Here is an 18,654-nt window from a genome sequence, read left to right as displayed (position 1 = left end):
AAAAGACTACGTGAATTACACCTTCCTCGGGCTAGGGCACCGACCCGACGGGATAAAGACGCAGGACAGAGGGATGAAAAGCCAATGATATCGTGCGTCGAGTGAACCAGCAGGACCAATGGACGTTGAGATCCATGGAGATTGATGGCGCTCCAAGAGGTTGAGCAGCCAATCAGAGATTCGTACACGCCCTACTGATCCGATTTGCTTCTAGTACTGTATGTAGACAGAGTTTAGACATTTCTTATCCCTCCCCCCATAACATGAGTTTATATTATTTCAATTTTTTTATTATTATTATTTTTTACATAAAAATCTTCTCTTCTGACTGTGGATCCCTGTCACAAAACATTTTCAGATGGGAGTTCATGGCCAAATACATATCAATTTTCCCAACTTGTGCCTTACCTCCTGTTATGAGTCTGACAGCCTTCTGCCACTCACTCACGTCACATAATGATGACCTTGACAGCCAATCTAAAAGTTCACAGGCACCATTACAAATTTTGAAAACAAAAATCTTGTATGGGTGTCCCTATTTTCAGATTTAATTTGGTCTTGGCTATGTATATGTTATGTTTGATGCCTCTATGTAAGTGGTTATCAGCCCATTTCATCAAGGCCCATTTATTTATTGGGAGCCACAGACCACCATTGATTGATTGATTGATTGATTTATTAACAGTTTGCAGAATTACAGTACATTTCAAGTACAACTCAATATAAAAACTGTTAACAGTGAGTGGACGACACCATAAAGCATTACACTTGTTTACAATAGGGCCCAGTGCCCACCATTTTCAATTCATCAAAACATTTAGAGATGTACGAATATACACAACTATATAGTAAAAAATAAATCATCATAGGAGGTAAAAAGGGAAAAGAAACATACAGTGAGGGGAAACAGGGGTGGGTGGGGGATTCAGATTTTACGGGGGGCAGTTTCGAATTGCAGCCGTCCGTAGGTGCCCTTTGATAGCAGTTTTGAAGGAGTCAAGGGATTTGCATGTCTTTATGACAGTTGGTAGGGCGTTCCACATTTTGGTGGCATAGGAGCGAAATTAATTTAATCCCTTCTTTGTGCCGAATCTGGGTTGCACATGGTTTGTGAACTCCCTCTGGTGTTGTGGGTGTGGACTTCGTTGACATTAAGGAAGTATTTAGACAGGTACATGGGTATCTTGGTGGCGAATATTGTGGACCAGACGCATTGCAAGGTGCTGTACTCTGTCGTCGAACCCTAAGCCATTCCAGCCTGTCAAAGTGGGCAGGGGTGAGGTGGGTTCGGGGAGTAAGGCCAAGTAGTAGCCTGACCAGTTTGTTTTGGGAAGTCTGGATCCTTGTTTTAAGGGCCTTAGAGGTGCTGTGGTACCAGGAGGTGCAAGCGTAGTCGAAGAAACCTTGTACGAGGGCTCCTGTTAGGGTCTTCAAGGTGTTTTTGTTGACCAGTGAGGAGATCCTGTATAGGAACCTTGTTCTTTGGTTGACCTTTTTGATTACGTTGGTGGCCCTTTTATCACCGGAAAGATTTGCCTCCAGGGTGGAACCTAAGTAGGTAATTTCATATTTTCGTGTGATAATATTGTCACCCACTCTAACCAAGAAGCCATCTGCCTTGCTGAGATATTTGATTCAAATAGAATGGATTCAGTTTTTCCCAGGTGTAAAGATAGTTTGTTATCAGCGAGCCAGGTGCAGATTCTACCAAGTTCAGAGCTGAACTTGGTCACAAGCTGATGAGGTTTAGCCTCTCAGACCCAAAACAAATGTGTTATCGTTGGATAAGGTGTTGTCCACAATTCCATGCTGTTGGTACCATAGGAGAGAGTCAGACAACAGGCAAACAATCAAAATAACAATTCTTCCATGCACATTCTCCAATTGTGTAGACTTGTAAATTAAGTAATGCAGATGTTTAACAAAAATGCTCTGGGAACCCCTCAAGGACCACTGGTTGAAAACCACTGCTCTATGTAGATATGAAATGTTAGATGGACAGAAGCCAGGAGGCCAATTATTTTCCATCCGACAGTGTCTCAGGGGTAGAGTGACCAGATGGCAACCGCAAGGTTCCCAGTTCAAACTCGGGTGCCCCCATGTTGAAGTGTCCTTGACCAAGACTCTGAACCCCTAATTGCTGAATGTGTGTGCAATGGGTGAATGTAATGCACAATCTCTGTAAAGCGCCTTGGATAAATGCACTATATAAATTCACCATTTACCATTTTATTATCCTGGCCCCAGGATTTTGTAATTAAGCCCCAGTGTACTACTGTACCATGCGTTGGCTACTTTCACTATTACTTTTTATGTTACTTTCTTCCATTTCTTTTATCCCTTACATGTTCTGTCGGTGGGGTCATATTTTGACAGCAGGAATTGCCTGGAATTTGACCCCCCAGTATAAGAATGTATTAGGATGTTGATATTCATTCATCAGCCAACACTCCCCACTCACAGGAAAGACGTAATTGTGGCTATATGCCTCAACTGGAAATAACATACTTGAACAACCCTTGTTACTTAAGCATTGAAGAGCCAGGTCACAATAAAAAGTTCATCAGGTTACGGGCTGGCCGTCGGCCGCATCACAGCATCTGAACGGAAATAGCAAGTGCGTAGCTTTGTTAGGAGATACTACTTTGAGTTGGGATCCGGTTGACAGGGGCATAGTTTCTAGGCTACCATTCAGAGGGTGGCTTCTCCATCACTTGAGCGTGTGAAAAGGGTATGGGAGGAGGAGCTAGCCAGCTACGTATGGACCAGATTTAACCTGTCAGTTGGCAGTCTCACTGGTACATTCATCCTCAATATGCATACATGGATTAGACAAACGCGTTTCGGTACGCAGGCCTTCCTCAGCGTTAGGCCTGCGTGCCGAAACACGTTCGTTTCTCTAGGTGGACTGCTGCTGATTGTGTTTTCATGAAATAAAGAAACTCAAACTTTATACTTGAGTGAGTGCGGATATTCCTTTTTTCCATTGATCTTCAAGAATCTGCACCCATTAGCAGATCGAGACTATCTTCTAATACCAGACGACTATCAACTTGATTTCCTGAGTAGAGCACGCCTTCACCTAGAACGCTTTTGTTATTTCAAAATGTTATACCATGAATGTTGAGTATGTACTGGTGTTTGTTGTTTTGTTTTGCATCTGTTCTGCGTTTGTTTTGTTATGTATCTGTTGTCTGTCCTTTTAAAATTGGAAAACTTTGATTAGGATTAAAAGATTTACATACAGTTTAATACAATCAGTTGCTACAACAGAAGAGGGACAACACCTGTGAATTCTATTACTATTTCTTGAAGCCTCAGTACTGACAGTCTTCACAGTCTTCCTGATACAAATTTAAAGCAATTGTATCCTCCCATGGCCATAAAACATCCACGTTATCCATTAATCTGTCTCACGTGAAGGTGCGCAAGCCAAGCGCACGTGTGTGTGTGTGTGTGTGTGTGTGTGTGTGTGTGTGTGTGTGCGTGCGTGTGCGTGTGTGTGTTTGTGATTGATTGAAGTATTTCTTAACAGTTTGCAGAATTACAGTACATTTCAAGCACAACTCAATACAAAAACGACCCAATAAAACATTACACTTACATTACTGTGTGTGTGTGTGTGTGTGTGTGTGTGTGTGTGTGTGTGTGTGTGTGTGTGTGTGTGTGTGTGTGTGTGTGTGTGTGTGTGTGTGTGTGTGTGTGTGTGAATTACCTGTTGCTTCATGAGCCAAAATACAGTGACACAATGAGATTTGAATACTAAATTTCATACATATGTAACCTCATTGTGCTTCACAGAAAGATTACTGTAGATCTACAAGTTTAAAAAACGGTGCTGAAATGGCTGTACAAAAAAGTTTTGTTCAATTTCTTAGTTTGAGAAATATTAATATCTACTCTTACTATCTAACCCGGACCTGCTGCCCAGCTGCGACAGTGATGACACCTTTGTAAAAATGTGGGTCAAACTTTGGTTATTGCCTGTGTGTCACAGTATGTTTGCGTTTATGCGTGTGCACACAAAGCATACATATGTATGCAAGTGTACTTGCATACTCACATGAGACTGGACTTCACCCCTCCCTCATGGCCACAGCTGGCCACGAGGGAGGGTTGAAGGGGTGAAGAAGAGTGGCCTTCTCTCAGAGTCATTAGATCAAACAGCCTGTTGGCCCGATATGCTCTCCTGAGCTATATGTCACACTGACTGGAGCCCTGCAGCTGACAAATCGATGGCTGCTCAAAGTGCTTTACAGAGCAATGGAGAAAGAAAGAAAAGCAAGGCATAAAACATTAAAAATAATAGCAGTAATGCAATACAGTGAGGACATGAATAACAATTAAAGATCAATTAAAAGCAAAAGTGTAGAAGTGGGTCTTGAGCTGTGGTTTAAAAATGTCTACAGAGGCTGCCTGTCGAAGGTACAGTGGGAGTTTGTTCCACGCCGTCGGCCCGTAGAAGCAAAAAGCTGCTTCACCGTATTTTTTGATGCCATTTGTTTTGGCAAAGTGAGCAGGCCAGCAGTGGAAGACCTTAGGGGGCGGTTTGGGACATTTTAGGCAGGCAGTCATGTAGGTAGACAAGGTAGTAGGTAGTATACCCAACACAGAGGGATCAAGATTGTGTTTCTTGACTTGAGTAAGGGCCTAACTACAGCCGTCTTCAGTGAGTCTGGAAAGACGCCTGATTGTAGAGAGCTGTTTACAATTTTTAGGATATCTCCAATCACACTGTCTAAAACCTCTTGCTGCGATGCTGTGATCTGTGATATGGTTTTGCGTAGTTCGTCTTCATCAATTGCACAGAATGACAATAGGGGAGAGATCTACCCTGGCACCATTACCCTGAGATCTATCCTGCTAACAGCACCATTCATAATATCAGCTCTAATGTTACACATTTTGTTATCAAAAAAGCATGCAAACTCATTACACTTAGCTTTAGAAGCAGGGGACGTTTGTAGGAATATAGGACACTGGCATTGTTCTTGTTCTCATTAATAATGCCAGAGAAATATGCCTGCCTTGCCAGACGCAAGGCTTTGTTATAGGCGACTGTTGACTTTTTAAGAATTTCTAGGTGGATAGTGAGTTTGTTTTTTCTTCAAACTCGCTCAGCTCTACGACATTCTTTCTTCAGTGAATGTGTATGCTCATTTATCCAGGGTGTTACTCTGGTGTTCTGTTTCTTTTTAGTTTTCATAGGAGCCACTATGTCAAGAGCTGACTCTAGATTATGATAAAAATGTTTATGATAAAAATGTATATGCTCAAATCAAATGCCCTTGCGGCCAAGTGTACAGTACTGTATGTGGCCACTGGCCAGACCAAGCCAGCACTTAAAATTAGAATTGGTGAGACTGCAATATATGCTATAAAGACTAGCCATGGCACATCACTACATGGATGCAAATCACAGTTCGATTGCATCCCTTCAATTTATTGGTATAGAAAAAGTCACTCTACCCGCTACTCTTCTTATCAATCACTGATATTTTGTTTTTACTCCAAATAAACTCACCTATCAATTAAGTATTCAAACACTACTTTCCACAGCATCAGGAAGCAGAGAACAGTGACAGATGGCCAGGAAATGTGAACAGGAAGTGAGTTCCCGCAGTCTGTCAATATCAAGGGCGAACAGTTTCATGACATAGTGGCTCTTCCTCAGTGAGAGCAGTGATACAATAAAAAGGCAAAGCCATCCCACACAACATTTCACAACCAACATACAAACAAATGTATTCTTACGCAAAACCAGGGAAATTAGACAATGCAACACAGAGTAAACCTTGGGTCAATGATTGGCAGAGCCAGCTTTAACCTCTTTAGACAATGTGGGTCTTTGATGTGTCTCTGACCTTGTGTGGAAAATCACCTTAATCACACCCGACACAGGAAATGACCCCCAAACTCTATGCCCTTTAAGATGTGCAGTATGAATGCATTCACACAGTACATGTATCACTTCATGTTGAAGTGCAAGAATTCATTTCATTTTGGATCACTGTCTGTATTCACAAAGCCCAGCTGGATTATTTATTTTATTGGTGCATTACTGCACTCTTCAGGCAGTGAGACTCGGAGACCAGCTCATAGGCTATATATAGGAGGTCCTGGTTGATCATTAACCGGCCAGTTGTTATTTTGCAGTGATGCTGGCAGGCAGCATTTCACTTCCTTCCAGGAATTCTCTCAGTTCTCTCCAGAGCTCTCCTGGTTTCCAGTTCAACGATGCATGTCTGTCACAGCTCTTTACCCAGGTGAGTCCAATTTAAAGTAGTGGAGATATCAATGCTTTGATCTCATCTCATCTCTACCACTGGTAGAGATTTGGACAAATGGGGTGATGTAAGTGTATCAGGGTCATTGGGGCATCTTGGGGATAGAGTATAGTTGTTTAATTAGTACTATAGGAACTTTAGGAAGTTTGATGTTGATGAAATGCTGGGAGAATGATACCATGCGTTTTTCATGACATTTTAAGAATATCCAATGATTGCCTTTTATAGTATTAGAAAGAAAAACAGTATCAAATGATGTGGTTTGATGGCACGTTAGACATTAAAAACCTCAGCATGACCTTACATGATTTCTAACATTTTCTGTAACTTCATTATTCGAGTATATTACTTAAACTCAACTATGTTACATTACAACAAAATGTATGGTAGTGCTAGTTGTTTCTTTTTTTGAGTGGTGCAACCACTCCATTACACTGGGTCCGTCTGTCCGAGCACGAAAATAGCTTGGTTGGTTTTCACCATTTCTCAACCGTTTCGGACGCGGAGAAACTTGACGGAAACGGCCTGCCCCCTGGGTGCATTCCTGGGGGTCTGGATGTTCCAGGGACATAACTCTGTCATTATTCAACGGTTTCGAACGCGGGGCGGCTCGCCGGAACAGGGCCAGCCCCCTGGGCACGTTCCTGGTGATCTGGATGTTCTGGGGACCCCCCAGGGACCCCCACATAGTAACTGTCATTTCTCAACTGTTTCGGACGTGGGGTAGCTCGCCAGAACCGGGCCGGCACCCTGGCCACGTTCCTGTGGGTCTAGAACTTCCGCAGGGGACCCCCCCACAGAGTTGCACCACTCACTTCACACGGGTGTGATTTTTTATATATATAAAAATTCTGGATGAATGATATTCTAGAAGTGGTATCTGATGAAGCAAGCATCCGTGCACCGTTTGCTTGAGTAAAATTGTCGATCATTACTTTTATTGGGGTCCCATTCTGCTTATTTATCACATATTTATACTTAAAAGGGCATATAATAATAGTTAATCTGACCACAAGGTATTGATTTATTGAACTTTACTTGCAAGTCATGTACTTGTTGTCTTATCCTCTTTTTCACAATCCTTTGCCCTCTTCACCTCTGTGTTTTCCTCTCCGTCTTTTCAGGAATCCTCACAGCTCTGTCCAGCCATGATGAGCCACAGAGACTGGCACTGTCCGGTGTGCCTGCAGACCGCTAGTTTTCCTGTCCAGACAAACTGTGGCCATCTGTTCTGTGGTAAGACCACATGCAAGCACGCACACACGTGCATCACACACTGAAGAACCCGCTGAGGAACAGATTATTTAGACTTTAGTTCACACAACCCGTCATACACTTTCTTGTGGGGGTAAACAATAATTCCTTCTTTTGATTAATACGCATTAATTTATAAGATTAGTCAGACTGTCGACAGTTGTACTGGTCACTCATCACTGAATGGTGCATCAAACATGCCGGTGAAATGTGACCTGAGGTCTTGTGTTTTGGGTTTTTAATAATTAACTGCTACAGGATTCTCAACTCAAGCTCTCACCGGATGGAGTTTATAGGCAAAGTATGCTTCCCCTCCACTCCCCGAAAAACATTAGCCTTCACATCAACATTTAACACAGGTACTGTATGAAGGTGCAGTTTAAGGAGGGCAAACCCTCATATAAATTGCTTAAATTGGTTCTCATATACTCATATAATGAATTTAAATATCGTATTATTATTTATGTCATGATATTCTTACTGTTCAAAAGTTGAGCCTCTTTGGAGAAATTACACATTTATATGGAGACACACAACCATTTTTCAACCAGATATCTTCAGTCCATGATTCTACCAACCAACACAAAATCTGCCCACTAAGACGGACGTCCCTGGATGAATCAGAGAGTCCGGTCGAGGCCAGGTCAACTTAAGTCTTATCATAACTAGTCAGATCTGGCCCAGAATAAGCTATATTATTTCAACTTGTCCTGGAAATGACGTAAAGATCATCCCCATATGGGCTGTGATCTGGCCTAGTCCTGAACGTCACCGGAGGACGTTATTCATTACGTCATCATGATGTAATTTGGCTTGCTGGGAACCAAACACAATTAACCCTTGGCCTGTCCTACTTAGCCTACCCCTGCCTTACCCTGAGGTCATAAATACAGTGAAGTGTGAACCATAAACAGAAACCGGCTCTCAAATCTCCAGTGCTCTAACCGTTTTTGCTTTGTCAAGTAATTCATAATTTATAGAAAATACATTTTGGTTTCAAAATTCAACACATTGCATTTTTTACTATATCAAAAGAATAAACATTACAACCGTGCAGATACCTATGCAGTAGAACTGTCTCAGCTTTGAATCCGACCCTATAGCCAGGCCTCCATGTGTCTCCCTCTCTCCAGTCTCCTACCATTCCTCTCTCTAATCACCATCACTGTCAAATAAAGCCGAAAGACACTCCCACCCCCAAACAAATTTGTCTGTGAATTATTTCATTCTTGCAGCTCCCTGTCTGATTGCCTACTGGAGACATGGGTCCTGGTTGGACGCCATCAGTTGCCCTCTCTGTAGACAGAAGGTACTGTATGCATGACAGACTTTATATAATCACAACTATAGCACAGAGATATCACTATTCACTACATTATATAACTATAACATTACATCCAACTGTAATTTAAACATGAGATTCATTTAAAGGTAGCCAGGGTAAGTGATATAATTAGCATTTGGGAACAGGGGTCTGTCTCTGTCTCTCCAGCTCTTTAATAACTTGATTTGTTTGCACCTGATGCAAAGACAAGACAACACTGGCTGAGTCATGGTGACATGATTGTGATATCGTGATGACGTGGTCCACCGGCCGGTCATCCCTAAAGCCAATTGTAATATATAGAATCGTTTTCTATTTCCAATTCTGTCTGCCCATTTGTTTGCGTAATCACTTCCAATATCACCCGTTTAATCTGTCCTGTCCTGTGCGAGTTCTCTCTTCTGATTGGATAAAATTGGTATCCTGGCCTGAAAAGATTAGACTGTAGACTAGAGACATGGAGACTCCTGTTATTACTGAACAAACACTCTATAGCAATGAGTACTATCAGAATACAGACTTTAACAACAACAACAACCAAAATGTTTGAGAACATAAAAAATTGAAGGTTTCTGTCGTTTAGGTCAGTGTGATATGCCATCTCTTCAGTGACAGTCGGTCAGACAGACAGTCGAAAGAAGTTCTGGGTGAAATCACAGACTACAACAAACGCTATTCTGGAGCGCCTAGAAGGGTCAGTAATACATCTCTAGCCAAATGTATATTTTGTCAAACCATGAAGTTGTTTGCTGAAAATGTTCAGTGAGCAATAGTCATCTATTTAAGGCTAATGATTATGAATCAAACCAAGAGCACACACAATCTACAGACAACCTTTACTTTCACCAGTTAGACTAGTGCTGTTCAACTCCAGTGCTGGGGACCCAGAGCATTACTGGTTGTCTTTTTAGCTAAACACCCAGCCATCTAATCAGTTACGATTAGGAATACATGGTGGAATGATGGGGTCAGAGCTCACAACCGCTGGGTGGAGGGACACCATTCTCTTCTCTTCACAGTACATTTTTCACTCCCCAGCCAAGCTCATGCAGTCCACTCACCATGTATTTTTGTGCAAAAGTATCAGGTGGTGTGGTTCCCTAACTATAACCCTTGAATGTTACATATTGGAGTACCAAAAGTAGTAGGTGAGAATTCCCTCACCATCCCCCGGCCCTGACAATGGTTTTGTTCATGGAGTAGAGCCTTTGTAGTACCAATAACACAGAAGCAGTATTGTCCTCTGCAATACGAAACTTCATAAAGTGCCACACCCACTCCCTAAAGCTGACACCTAACTGGGGTGGCGTCTCCTTGCCTTGAATATGCCTTTGCTAAATGTTTGCTTAACTATTCACTCTACGGTTTGGAAGAAAACATTCCAATCCATACAAAATGTAAAATAATTATACGGACTGTTGCAATCGTTAATAATGAACAGCCGATATTTTCCATTCCACTACCGTCACTACTTAGCGGAAAGTCCTACGCATCAAACTTTGTGACTCCCCATCCTCAAAGAGGATTGCAAATCCTGTTTGCAAATTGTTAGTAAGTACTAACAACTAATGGAGGTGTGAGAGCTTTAAATAAAAGGTGCCATAGAAATGCAGATCATTTATCAGGGATGTTATCCCATCCTGACCTGCCCTTTCTCCTGTGTCTCTCCTAGATAACAGACTACCTCTGTGACACACCCTTGTTCCTACAGCTACTGGTCCGTGGTCTGGGCACCATGGGAGGACTGGTGTGGCTGTTTTTCTTCAGGGTGGCTCTGTGCTGTGTGGGCACCATGGTCTCATTGACGTCCTCTGCTCTGGAGCCGGTATCCTCATCAGCACACACATCCAAAGAGACGGACCCTTCTCTCTGTGGGCTTCTGGGAGTTCTAGATGACCTAGTGGTGGTCATTCTGCTCCTTATCTGCGTTATCAATATCACCCAGCAGATGGGGCCAGAGACAGCGCAAGCTACAGCCAGTGGAGTTCTGGGGAACTCACTGTAGTTGAATGAATGGTCCTACTACTGGTTGCTTGATATGGAAATTGGATTTCTCCTACATGGTTGCACCTGCAGTGTGCACCACACTGGTCAGTGCATGCAGGCATATGGCCAGTACCACAGCATGCATGCAGCTAGGAGATGCAACCATTGGCATCTGCATCACATTATAGGTCTGGTCCAGGCAAAGTAAAGTGTAAAGTGTTTACAAAACATCCTGTAAGAAACAGAAATGGTATTTACAACTACCGTACATTACAATACTGATATAATAGTTACAATTTACATACTGTACCAAAGCCTTAAATGGTTGGTTGGTCTATCTGGTAAAGGGGACCAGTACCACATGTACCGGTAGGCTATAATAGCATAATTCTTACTCCATCTGGACCCCTTGAAAGTTGAACTGCTGGGTTTCTATCCTACCTGGGGGCCTAGTGCTGCCATTTTCTATTCTTCCAGGACACCTAGTAGCACTGCTGGTTTTCAAGTGCCTTTGTACAGTTGGGTTTATATCGAACAAGGATACTAATGGTTCCTCCCGGAACCCCAAGTAGAGTTTCTATTATACTAAAACCCATTGTGCTGCTAGTTTTCTAACTAGGACCCCTTGTATTCCTGGTTTTGTATCCCAACAGAACAGCTACAATCATAAGTGCTGGTTTTCCATTTACCCAGGAATCTAAATGCATTCATCTTGTTTCCCAGCTCCAACTACTCCCCGATTAGAATAGCATAAAGGATACCATACCACCAATTGCGAGACGTGGCCAAAGCATTTCCGGGGGTCTCCAGCCAAAAATGTTGCGAACCACTGAGCTAACTAGTCGGCTACTGTACTAGACTGGTAAATCTTCTATTCCTAGTTTCTATTATCACTAGAATGACAGGAAGTATTTTCCTGTTCCTTCCCATGTTGTGTAATTTCTGCCTTTGAGTGTCAATGAAGCTACAGTACTATATCTTTCTTCCCTAAAGTGAAATACCCTGGCATGCTGTGGTTTTAATTTATAGTCCTCTGGCAAATTAGTCATTAGTGTGGTTGCCACTTTTATTCTTTCCGTTTAACCTTTTTTTTGATTCGCTACTCCTCCCATAGTTTTGACTGTATGCACTTGAGCCATATGTCAAATTGACCGGCTTCAATGGGAATGGACCGAATGGTGTGCTTGTATTTTGCTAAGAGAAATGTAGTTTAATTGATATTAATTTATTTGTGAATAAAATGTCCCCATTGACATGAATGGGAAAATGTGAAAGATTTGTAGTAGTATTATTTCCTCGGAGACTGTAAGTTAGAAAACTTGGAGGGTAGGTTCATAATAATTACTAAAATGAATTAACTTATAATGTTATCGGTGTTATGGTGGCGCTATAACAGCCCACTTTACGTTTTGGCACATAACTCTTGAACCGTAGGTCGTAAAATTATTTTTTCGTAAAAAAATCTAAAACAAATCTTTAATGCTGCTATCCAGGGCATTGTCCTAAAAACAAATGCTACATTTCATGTCAGTACTGTAATATGTAATAATGTAATATTCTATAATAGATATATTTTTTTATATCATATCATATCCTAAAATGTGTTACACACACAACCCCATATGTAGAAATATTTTATTCTTTCACAGGTTCAAGTTTTGGCAGGGTTCAGCAGTCAGACAACCAATCATATTCATCAAATGTTATACAGTGCACCAATCAGGTTATCTAATCTTAAACGTAGTGTATTTCCATCTGACCTGATTGGCAAAACTATTCTAGAAAATACAGTTAACAGCAATAGAAACTCATGGAATGTATAAAGTCAGCAACAAACCATCATCTTCTCAAAGTTCTAACTTTTGAGGTACGATATTTATGTAACAAGTTAATAACCGTAGAACGAATATTCAACCGTTTCTGGAAACGTTATCACACTGTCAGAGCTGGTATGTGGATTTCACGTCTGCCATTATGATTACAATACCAGTGGTTCTCAAACTTAATGGATTCAATTGTTTCCATTAGTACTCTCAGAGTTACAGTCCTGTAAGGGTCCATATGGAACCGCGCTATAGGAATTGTTAAAGGGAACCGTTAAGGAACCGGAATCATTAACCCATTTTGGGCGGGAACCCCTTTTGGTGTTAGCATTATGTTATGCTTTAGCTATTGAAAAATAGCAGATCTACAAGCTCACGAGCTACGAGCTTGTAGGTCTGCTATTTTTGAAAAATCGAAAAACGACTGACAGAAACATAGCTTTTTCAGAATTTAGAAGACATTTATAGAATCGTTCCCAGGTCAAAATGGGTTAAAATCCTAAATACTCAGTAACAACATCACAACACTGACCGTACCATGTCCATACCATCATGAAGATCACTTGGCATTGCTGCACCAGGTGGCTGCATTCTTGAACATACGCAGCCAGGGTGATGGGCTGAGAGAGGCACGTAACTCACGGGGGGCCCAGGGCCACTGCCAGCCCAGGGTGCAGCGCTCCGGGTGAGGCATCATGGCCAGGTGCCTCCCGTCCGGGGAGCAGAGGCCTGCCAGGCCGCACGGAGAGCCGTTGGGGTTCAGCGGGTACTCCTCGGTGGGGCGACCCTGGTCGTCCAGGTAGCGGAGAGGAGCCAGCCCTCCAGAGATCATCTGCTCCTGGGCATGTGAGGAACGAAACTGCATCTGACCTGTAGGAAAGGAAAGAGGTCAGTGCAACTGTGGTGGACACCGAACACGCTCCATTGAAGTTAATCACTTCCACCAGATTGATATCAACTGCCCCCCCCCCCCCCCCCCCCCCCGCCCCATCAACGCCTCGTACTGCGAAGGGTAGTGAGCTTGTAGTTTGGGCATTCTCACAATGTTTGCCTCTTTCTTATGTAATTGTTGAGTCAGGGCCAGGCCCCGACTTCAGAAGTAGCCCCGTGTGTCACATCAAGAAGAGCACACATGAAGCAGCCCCCTCTGACACCTCCCTCCTATAGGAAGCAGGAGTGGAGCAGGGAACCGAGCTATCGCCGTAGAGGCGCTTATCGGGGGAGACGAGGGGCACAGGCTTCCCCTCTCTACCCAGCTCACGAGATGACTCGTGAGCCAATGGACGGAGCAGTATACCGTCAACATGGTGGGGCGAGGTGGGCCTATGATGAGGGGATCAATAAATCACCTCCTCCCCCCCATCCAGCACCAATGGCGCCGTCGATGGGACCACCGCTCCTGCAGGCTGAGTGGCCGAGCCGAGGGCGGGGGTCCTCTCACACAGCAGTTGACACTTCTGCGAAGACCGGGTGGATCTACATTGGTTAACTTGAAATGTCATAGCAACTTTCTGTATTGTATGAGACAGGAAACATATGCGTAGACATGTAAGGGTATGAACCGAGGTAGAGGGGTCGAAAGGGCAAAGTGGTGACAGGAAGCCAGGGGCCCTCTCTGAGACGAAGAGAGCGTGAAATGTAACTGTGTGTTAACCAATGCTAAATGTCCATGTAAGATGATATATAGGAACTGTAATGTTTAGCAAAAATGTATGCTTAGAAGTGTTTTGGAATGTAACTATAGCAACGGCACGTCCTCGTAGGCGGAGAAAGTTGCATCAGATCACAGTATAAATGCTTATGATCAAGGGAGAGGAGCTCTCTTCCTTTTTTGCCCGAGCTGACAACTCAACACAGATTTTCTGTATTGTATACTCTTTTTACTTTTGAGGCTTCGGCCTCTGTACTATTTTTCTGTAATGAACCTTTTGGATATTAAAACAACTGTTACCTCTACTTAAACAGTTTGTGAGTAGTTTCTCTCTGACTCCCATGCATTTTACCTGAGACTAACATTGTGCATTTCTCCTCTGCCGTTTTCTCTGAATTACCCTGTTGGTGAGTACTGGAGTGTGAATAGCCATTTACATGTCACAAGTGTGAACACTCTCAGTCCCTGGCTAAAGGGAAGTGTATTGATGTTACTAGAGACGAAGGACGTCTTTAGGGCATCACTTGGTCGAGAATAAGAGGTACCGCATGCTGATTGACTGACGTTGACATAAGCTGCATTCCGCAGGCTCCACAGTGGAGTTCTCAGTCCAAACAGACATCAAGGTCCTCTTAGATCAAGCCCAAACTGGGAGCACTGGATATTCGCGCGAGAACGAGCGAGTGGGTTTGTGTATGCCTGCATTTCAGTAACGAGAACTCTGTCCAAGAATATGATATCACGGTATTAGGTTTAGCTCTAAAAGGTGGTGGTCGATAAACTAAAAATTTGTTGATCTGTTTCATATTAATGTAATTCACAAAGACAGGTTGGTCACAAGTAATAATTTATTTTATTGTTGTACACAGAGAGCAATGGTATTTATATTTAGGTAAACAAGTTAACACCCTCAACCAGCCGTGTGGAGTAGCGTACACACTGTGCTGGGGTCTGGGGGTGCGCACGATTGCCGGTAAAGGCGAAGATAAATCGTGGTAAAGGTCATTACATTGTTACTTCAGAAATGTGCAGATACACTGTATACACTTATACTGTACTGTATGTTGGTTTGTGTACTGCACATTAAGCACATTAAGGGGGGTCCCGACCCCTAGTTTGGGAACCACTGTACTGTATGGTATGTGATCGGCGCATAATGTTTAATCATAATACTGTATACAAGTGCCAACACCAGGACAGAACTCCTACCTTCTCCATGTGCGACCCACACTCCCAGGGCTGAGCCCTCCATGCCTTGGAGCCAGACAGACGGCGAGGCTTGGATCCCAACGCAGACGAACCGAGATTCAAACCTGCCAGACTTGTTATGAGTTAGAACCACGTCGGATTCTGGGAAAGGAAAATGCACACGTTACGATTCCCAAAATAATCAGCAGTTGTTCTACAGATGACATTCCCACCCTCAGGGATCATTATAAATGTATCTGATGAGGAGTATTATCATGCAGAACAGTGCAACATCGCCCTTTACTCAAACACTTTGAACATTTCCTTCCCTCTCTCCATCTCTGTCTCCTACCTCCTCCATCGTGCCTCTCTCCAACCCAGCCCAGCAGGGCCATCAGCTGGCAGCCGTTGCACACACCCAGGCTCAGCGTGTCGCTCCGACGACGGAAGCGTTCGAACTCTGCCTTGGCCTGGGGGTTGTACGCTACAGTGGCAGCCCAGCCTTTAATGAATACATACGACATACAGTGTTAGAAGTGTCTGCGTGTGTCCTTCTGCAGATGAATGTGTTTGTGTGCGTGTGTGTGCGTGTGTGTGCGCGTTTGCCTTTAGCCGATCCCAGAACATCTGCGTAACTGAATCCTCCGACAAACACCACTGCCTTGAAGGGATCCAGGGTCAGGGAGCCAGAACACAGGTCCTGCATGGTCACATCCCAGACCTTGAAAAACAGAGATAAACATATGAAGAGGAGGTGCAGACATTAGAATGAATGAATATGAATTAATGGATGAAGTGCAGGTCCAAGTATTTGTTGGTGAAAGTGTGTGTGTGTGTGTGTGTGTGTGTGTGTGTGTGTGTGTGTGTGTGTGCACCTCAAATCCGGCCATAAAAAGGGATACAGTCATCTCTCTGTCTCCGTTACTGCCCTCTTCCCTGACCACAGCCACACGGGGCGGTCCTGCAGCTGAAGTAAAAAAGAAGAACCACATTAAAAACACATAAATAACACAAACACACTCAACAAAAGCTGACTTCCAGGGTTTTGTGGAAAGAATCAAAGGGAAAAGAGCAAAAGACAAATCAAACTACTGTCCACCATTCACGCCACCATTTGTCTTACCAAGCTGGCTAATGGCGGGCATATCTGACGGGTCAAAGGACACGGTGAAGCAGGGCTGTGTCCGCGTGCTTAGCCCCTCCTCTTCCTGTTTCACACAGTCCTCATTGGCCTGGAGGCGCTCCAGCTGGAAGCTGGTGCTTTCCCACAGCGCCCTGAGGCCGGGAAGCCGTCCGCTCAACACTTCCTGTCCGTCCACGCGGACGACGACCTGGCAGACCAGGAGGCAAATGGCAGGTCTTTAAAGATACAGTGAAAATGGGCCTTTAACGGACCCATAGTGAGGCCGATTCTACAAATGCCTTCTAAATCAGTGGTTCTCAAAATGTTCGTGCCAAGGATCCCCACAATGACATGTGGAATTATGGAATTTCCCATCTGAAAATGTTTTGTGCCAAGGGACCCCCAGAAGAGAAGAGTTGTGCTAAAAAAATCTGAATAAAATTAATATCAAAAGAAATGCTCCAATGTAGAACAGTTTGAGAGCCTCACCATGGCCTCCGGTCCAAAGCCACAGGTTCTGCCGATACGGTGACACTGTATCCCTGCATCGGTGTACCTCTGGTGCACCGTCTCCACGTCAGCCTCCGATACCTCCAGAACCAAGCCCAGCTCCTCGTTGAACAGGAGCTCAATGGCTGCACAGACAAGGAGGAAGAATGGGCAATAGTTCTAGTATGTGTATGTGTAATTGTGTATGTGTAAAACACGAGTGGAGAAAACTGTTGCTCCAACCTGTAACTCCTTGTGATGACAATTCCACCTCAATTCCACGATTTCCTGCAAATGCCATCTCAAGCACACAAGTGATGAGTCCTCCATCACTGATGTCATGCCCTGCACTCAGCAGGCGGTCTGGCAATAGAAAACAAAATGTAACAAAACAAATAATTGAAATAGTCATAATTAAACAAATCACCATACAAGATATCTCACCCTTGTCCAATTGCAGATATGACTAACTCTAAATGCGCCGATTGCCATGAAACTTGCAGAGTGAGTGCATGCATGCTTCCTGGAGGACAAATCAAAATCTGAGTGACCCCATGTTTTTTACTCTAGCACCATCCTCAGGCCAAAATGTAAACTTTGCAGTTGCACACAAGATATCTCACAATGTAATAGACAAGATTGCTGCACTCGTGAGGGCTACGGGCTTTAAAGATAGCAATGTCAGTCAGTTCAAAACTTTTTTATAAAAAAAAAAAGTTTTTATAATGTTGTTTGTTGATTGCTTTTGATGCAGAAATGGTATTTATTTTCTCTTTCTTTCTCTCTCTCTCTTTCTCTGTATTAAAACTCACACCCGTGTGAACTCAGCGATGCAACTACACTTTTATTGTGATAGTTATATTATACTTGTTCTAGTTATAGTGGTCACTGGTCAGTGTGAATGTGCCTGTAGGCTGCTCAACAGTGCCTCTTGAGGTAACCCCACTTGAGGTTCATACCCCAAACAGACAGACACAGAGACACATAGGGACACCCACGCCAGGCATTGGAGGTGTGTGCACCTCTCAAAAAGGTCTTAAAAGTCTGTAAATTGCCACTTCACTGTTATCTAAAATAAGACCCACAGGTTGAGAGCCAGTGCTGTAGGGAGATGGAAGTGTAACGGTAAGGGATGTGCAAACTGACCATGTACGAGTGTCTGAGTGGCATTGAAGCAGCCACTCAGTGCCTCTGGGTGGTCCAGGTCAGGACAGAGGTCTCCCAGCTGACCGTAACACTGAGCCAGGGCAGAGCCCCCGAGGCGATGGCGGTCCGGAGTCACAGGAACCCACAGCAACACACCTGGGGAATACGACAATGGATATAGGTGAGCAAATGATGAATGTGCATGTGCTACAGTATAATTATGCAGTGTGGTGAAGTTTCAAAGTTAGACCACGGCACTTCTATCCGTCCAATACCAAAAGATACAGTGTCCATAAGGTATCTTTATTAGAATAATTATATTCAAGAAGTTGCCATTATCATAAGATCAAAAGCAGATATGGTATTAATCATAAAATACTCAT

At 43.5% G+C, this 18,654-nt stretch overlaps 2 protein-coding genes across 2 annotated transcripts in view; one reads left to right on the top strand and one right to left on the bottom strand.

Moving 5' to 3' along the window:
- Positions 1-6,158: 6,158 nt before the first annotated feature.
- LOC308320185 (E3 ubiquitin-protein ligase RNF170) lies at positions 6,159-10,870 on the top strand (the record flags this gene model as incomplete). The annotated part of the gene is made up of 5 exons (XM_080770503.1): positions 6,159-6,266; positions 7,412-7,523; positions 8,777-8,850; positions 9,449-9,559; positions 10,538-10,870. 5 exons carry the CDS (start codon positions 6,159-6,161, stop codon positions 10,868-10,870), a joined length of 738 nt encoding a protein of 245 aa, XP_080626629.1.
- Positions 10,871-12,503: 1,633 nt separating this feature from the next.
- The window catches only part of pfas (phosphoribosylformylglycinamidine synthase), a 32,303-nt gene continuing 26,152 nt past the window's right edge, over positions 12,504-18,654 (bottom strand). The window contains exons 20-28 of the mRNA XM_080769748.1: positions 18,272-18,427; positions 17,369-17,488; positions 17,126-17,271; positions 16,637-16,844; positions 16,389-16,480; positions 16,120-16,234; positions 15,866-16,015; positions 15,535-15,675; positions 12,504-13,544 (exon numbers count right to left, since the gene is read on the bottom strand). Of these exons, the coding sequence (XP_080625874.1) occupies positions 13,234-13,544; positions 15,535-15,675; positions 15,866-16,015; positions 16,120-16,234; positions 16,389-16,480; positions 16,637-16,844; positions 17,126-17,271; positions 17,369-17,488; positions 18,272-18,427 (1,439 nt within the window). The 3' untranslated portion in view covers positions 12,504-13,233. The remainder of the gene's footprint in view (positions 13,545-15,534; positions 15,676-15,865; positions 16,016-16,119; positions 16,235-16,388; positions 16,481-16,636; positions 16,845-17,125; positions 17,272-17,368; positions 17,489-18,271; positions 18,428-18,654) is intronic.

The sequence above is a fragment of the Protomyctophum bolini genome, assembly GCF_963924005.1.
Source record: "Protomyctophum bolini genome assembly, chromosome: 8".
Lineage (NCBI taxonomy): Eukaryota > Metazoa > Chordata > Actinopteri > Myctophiformes > Myctophidae > Protomyctophum > Protomyctophum bolini.
This window is presented reverse-complemented; position numbering and strand designations above follow the sequence as displayed.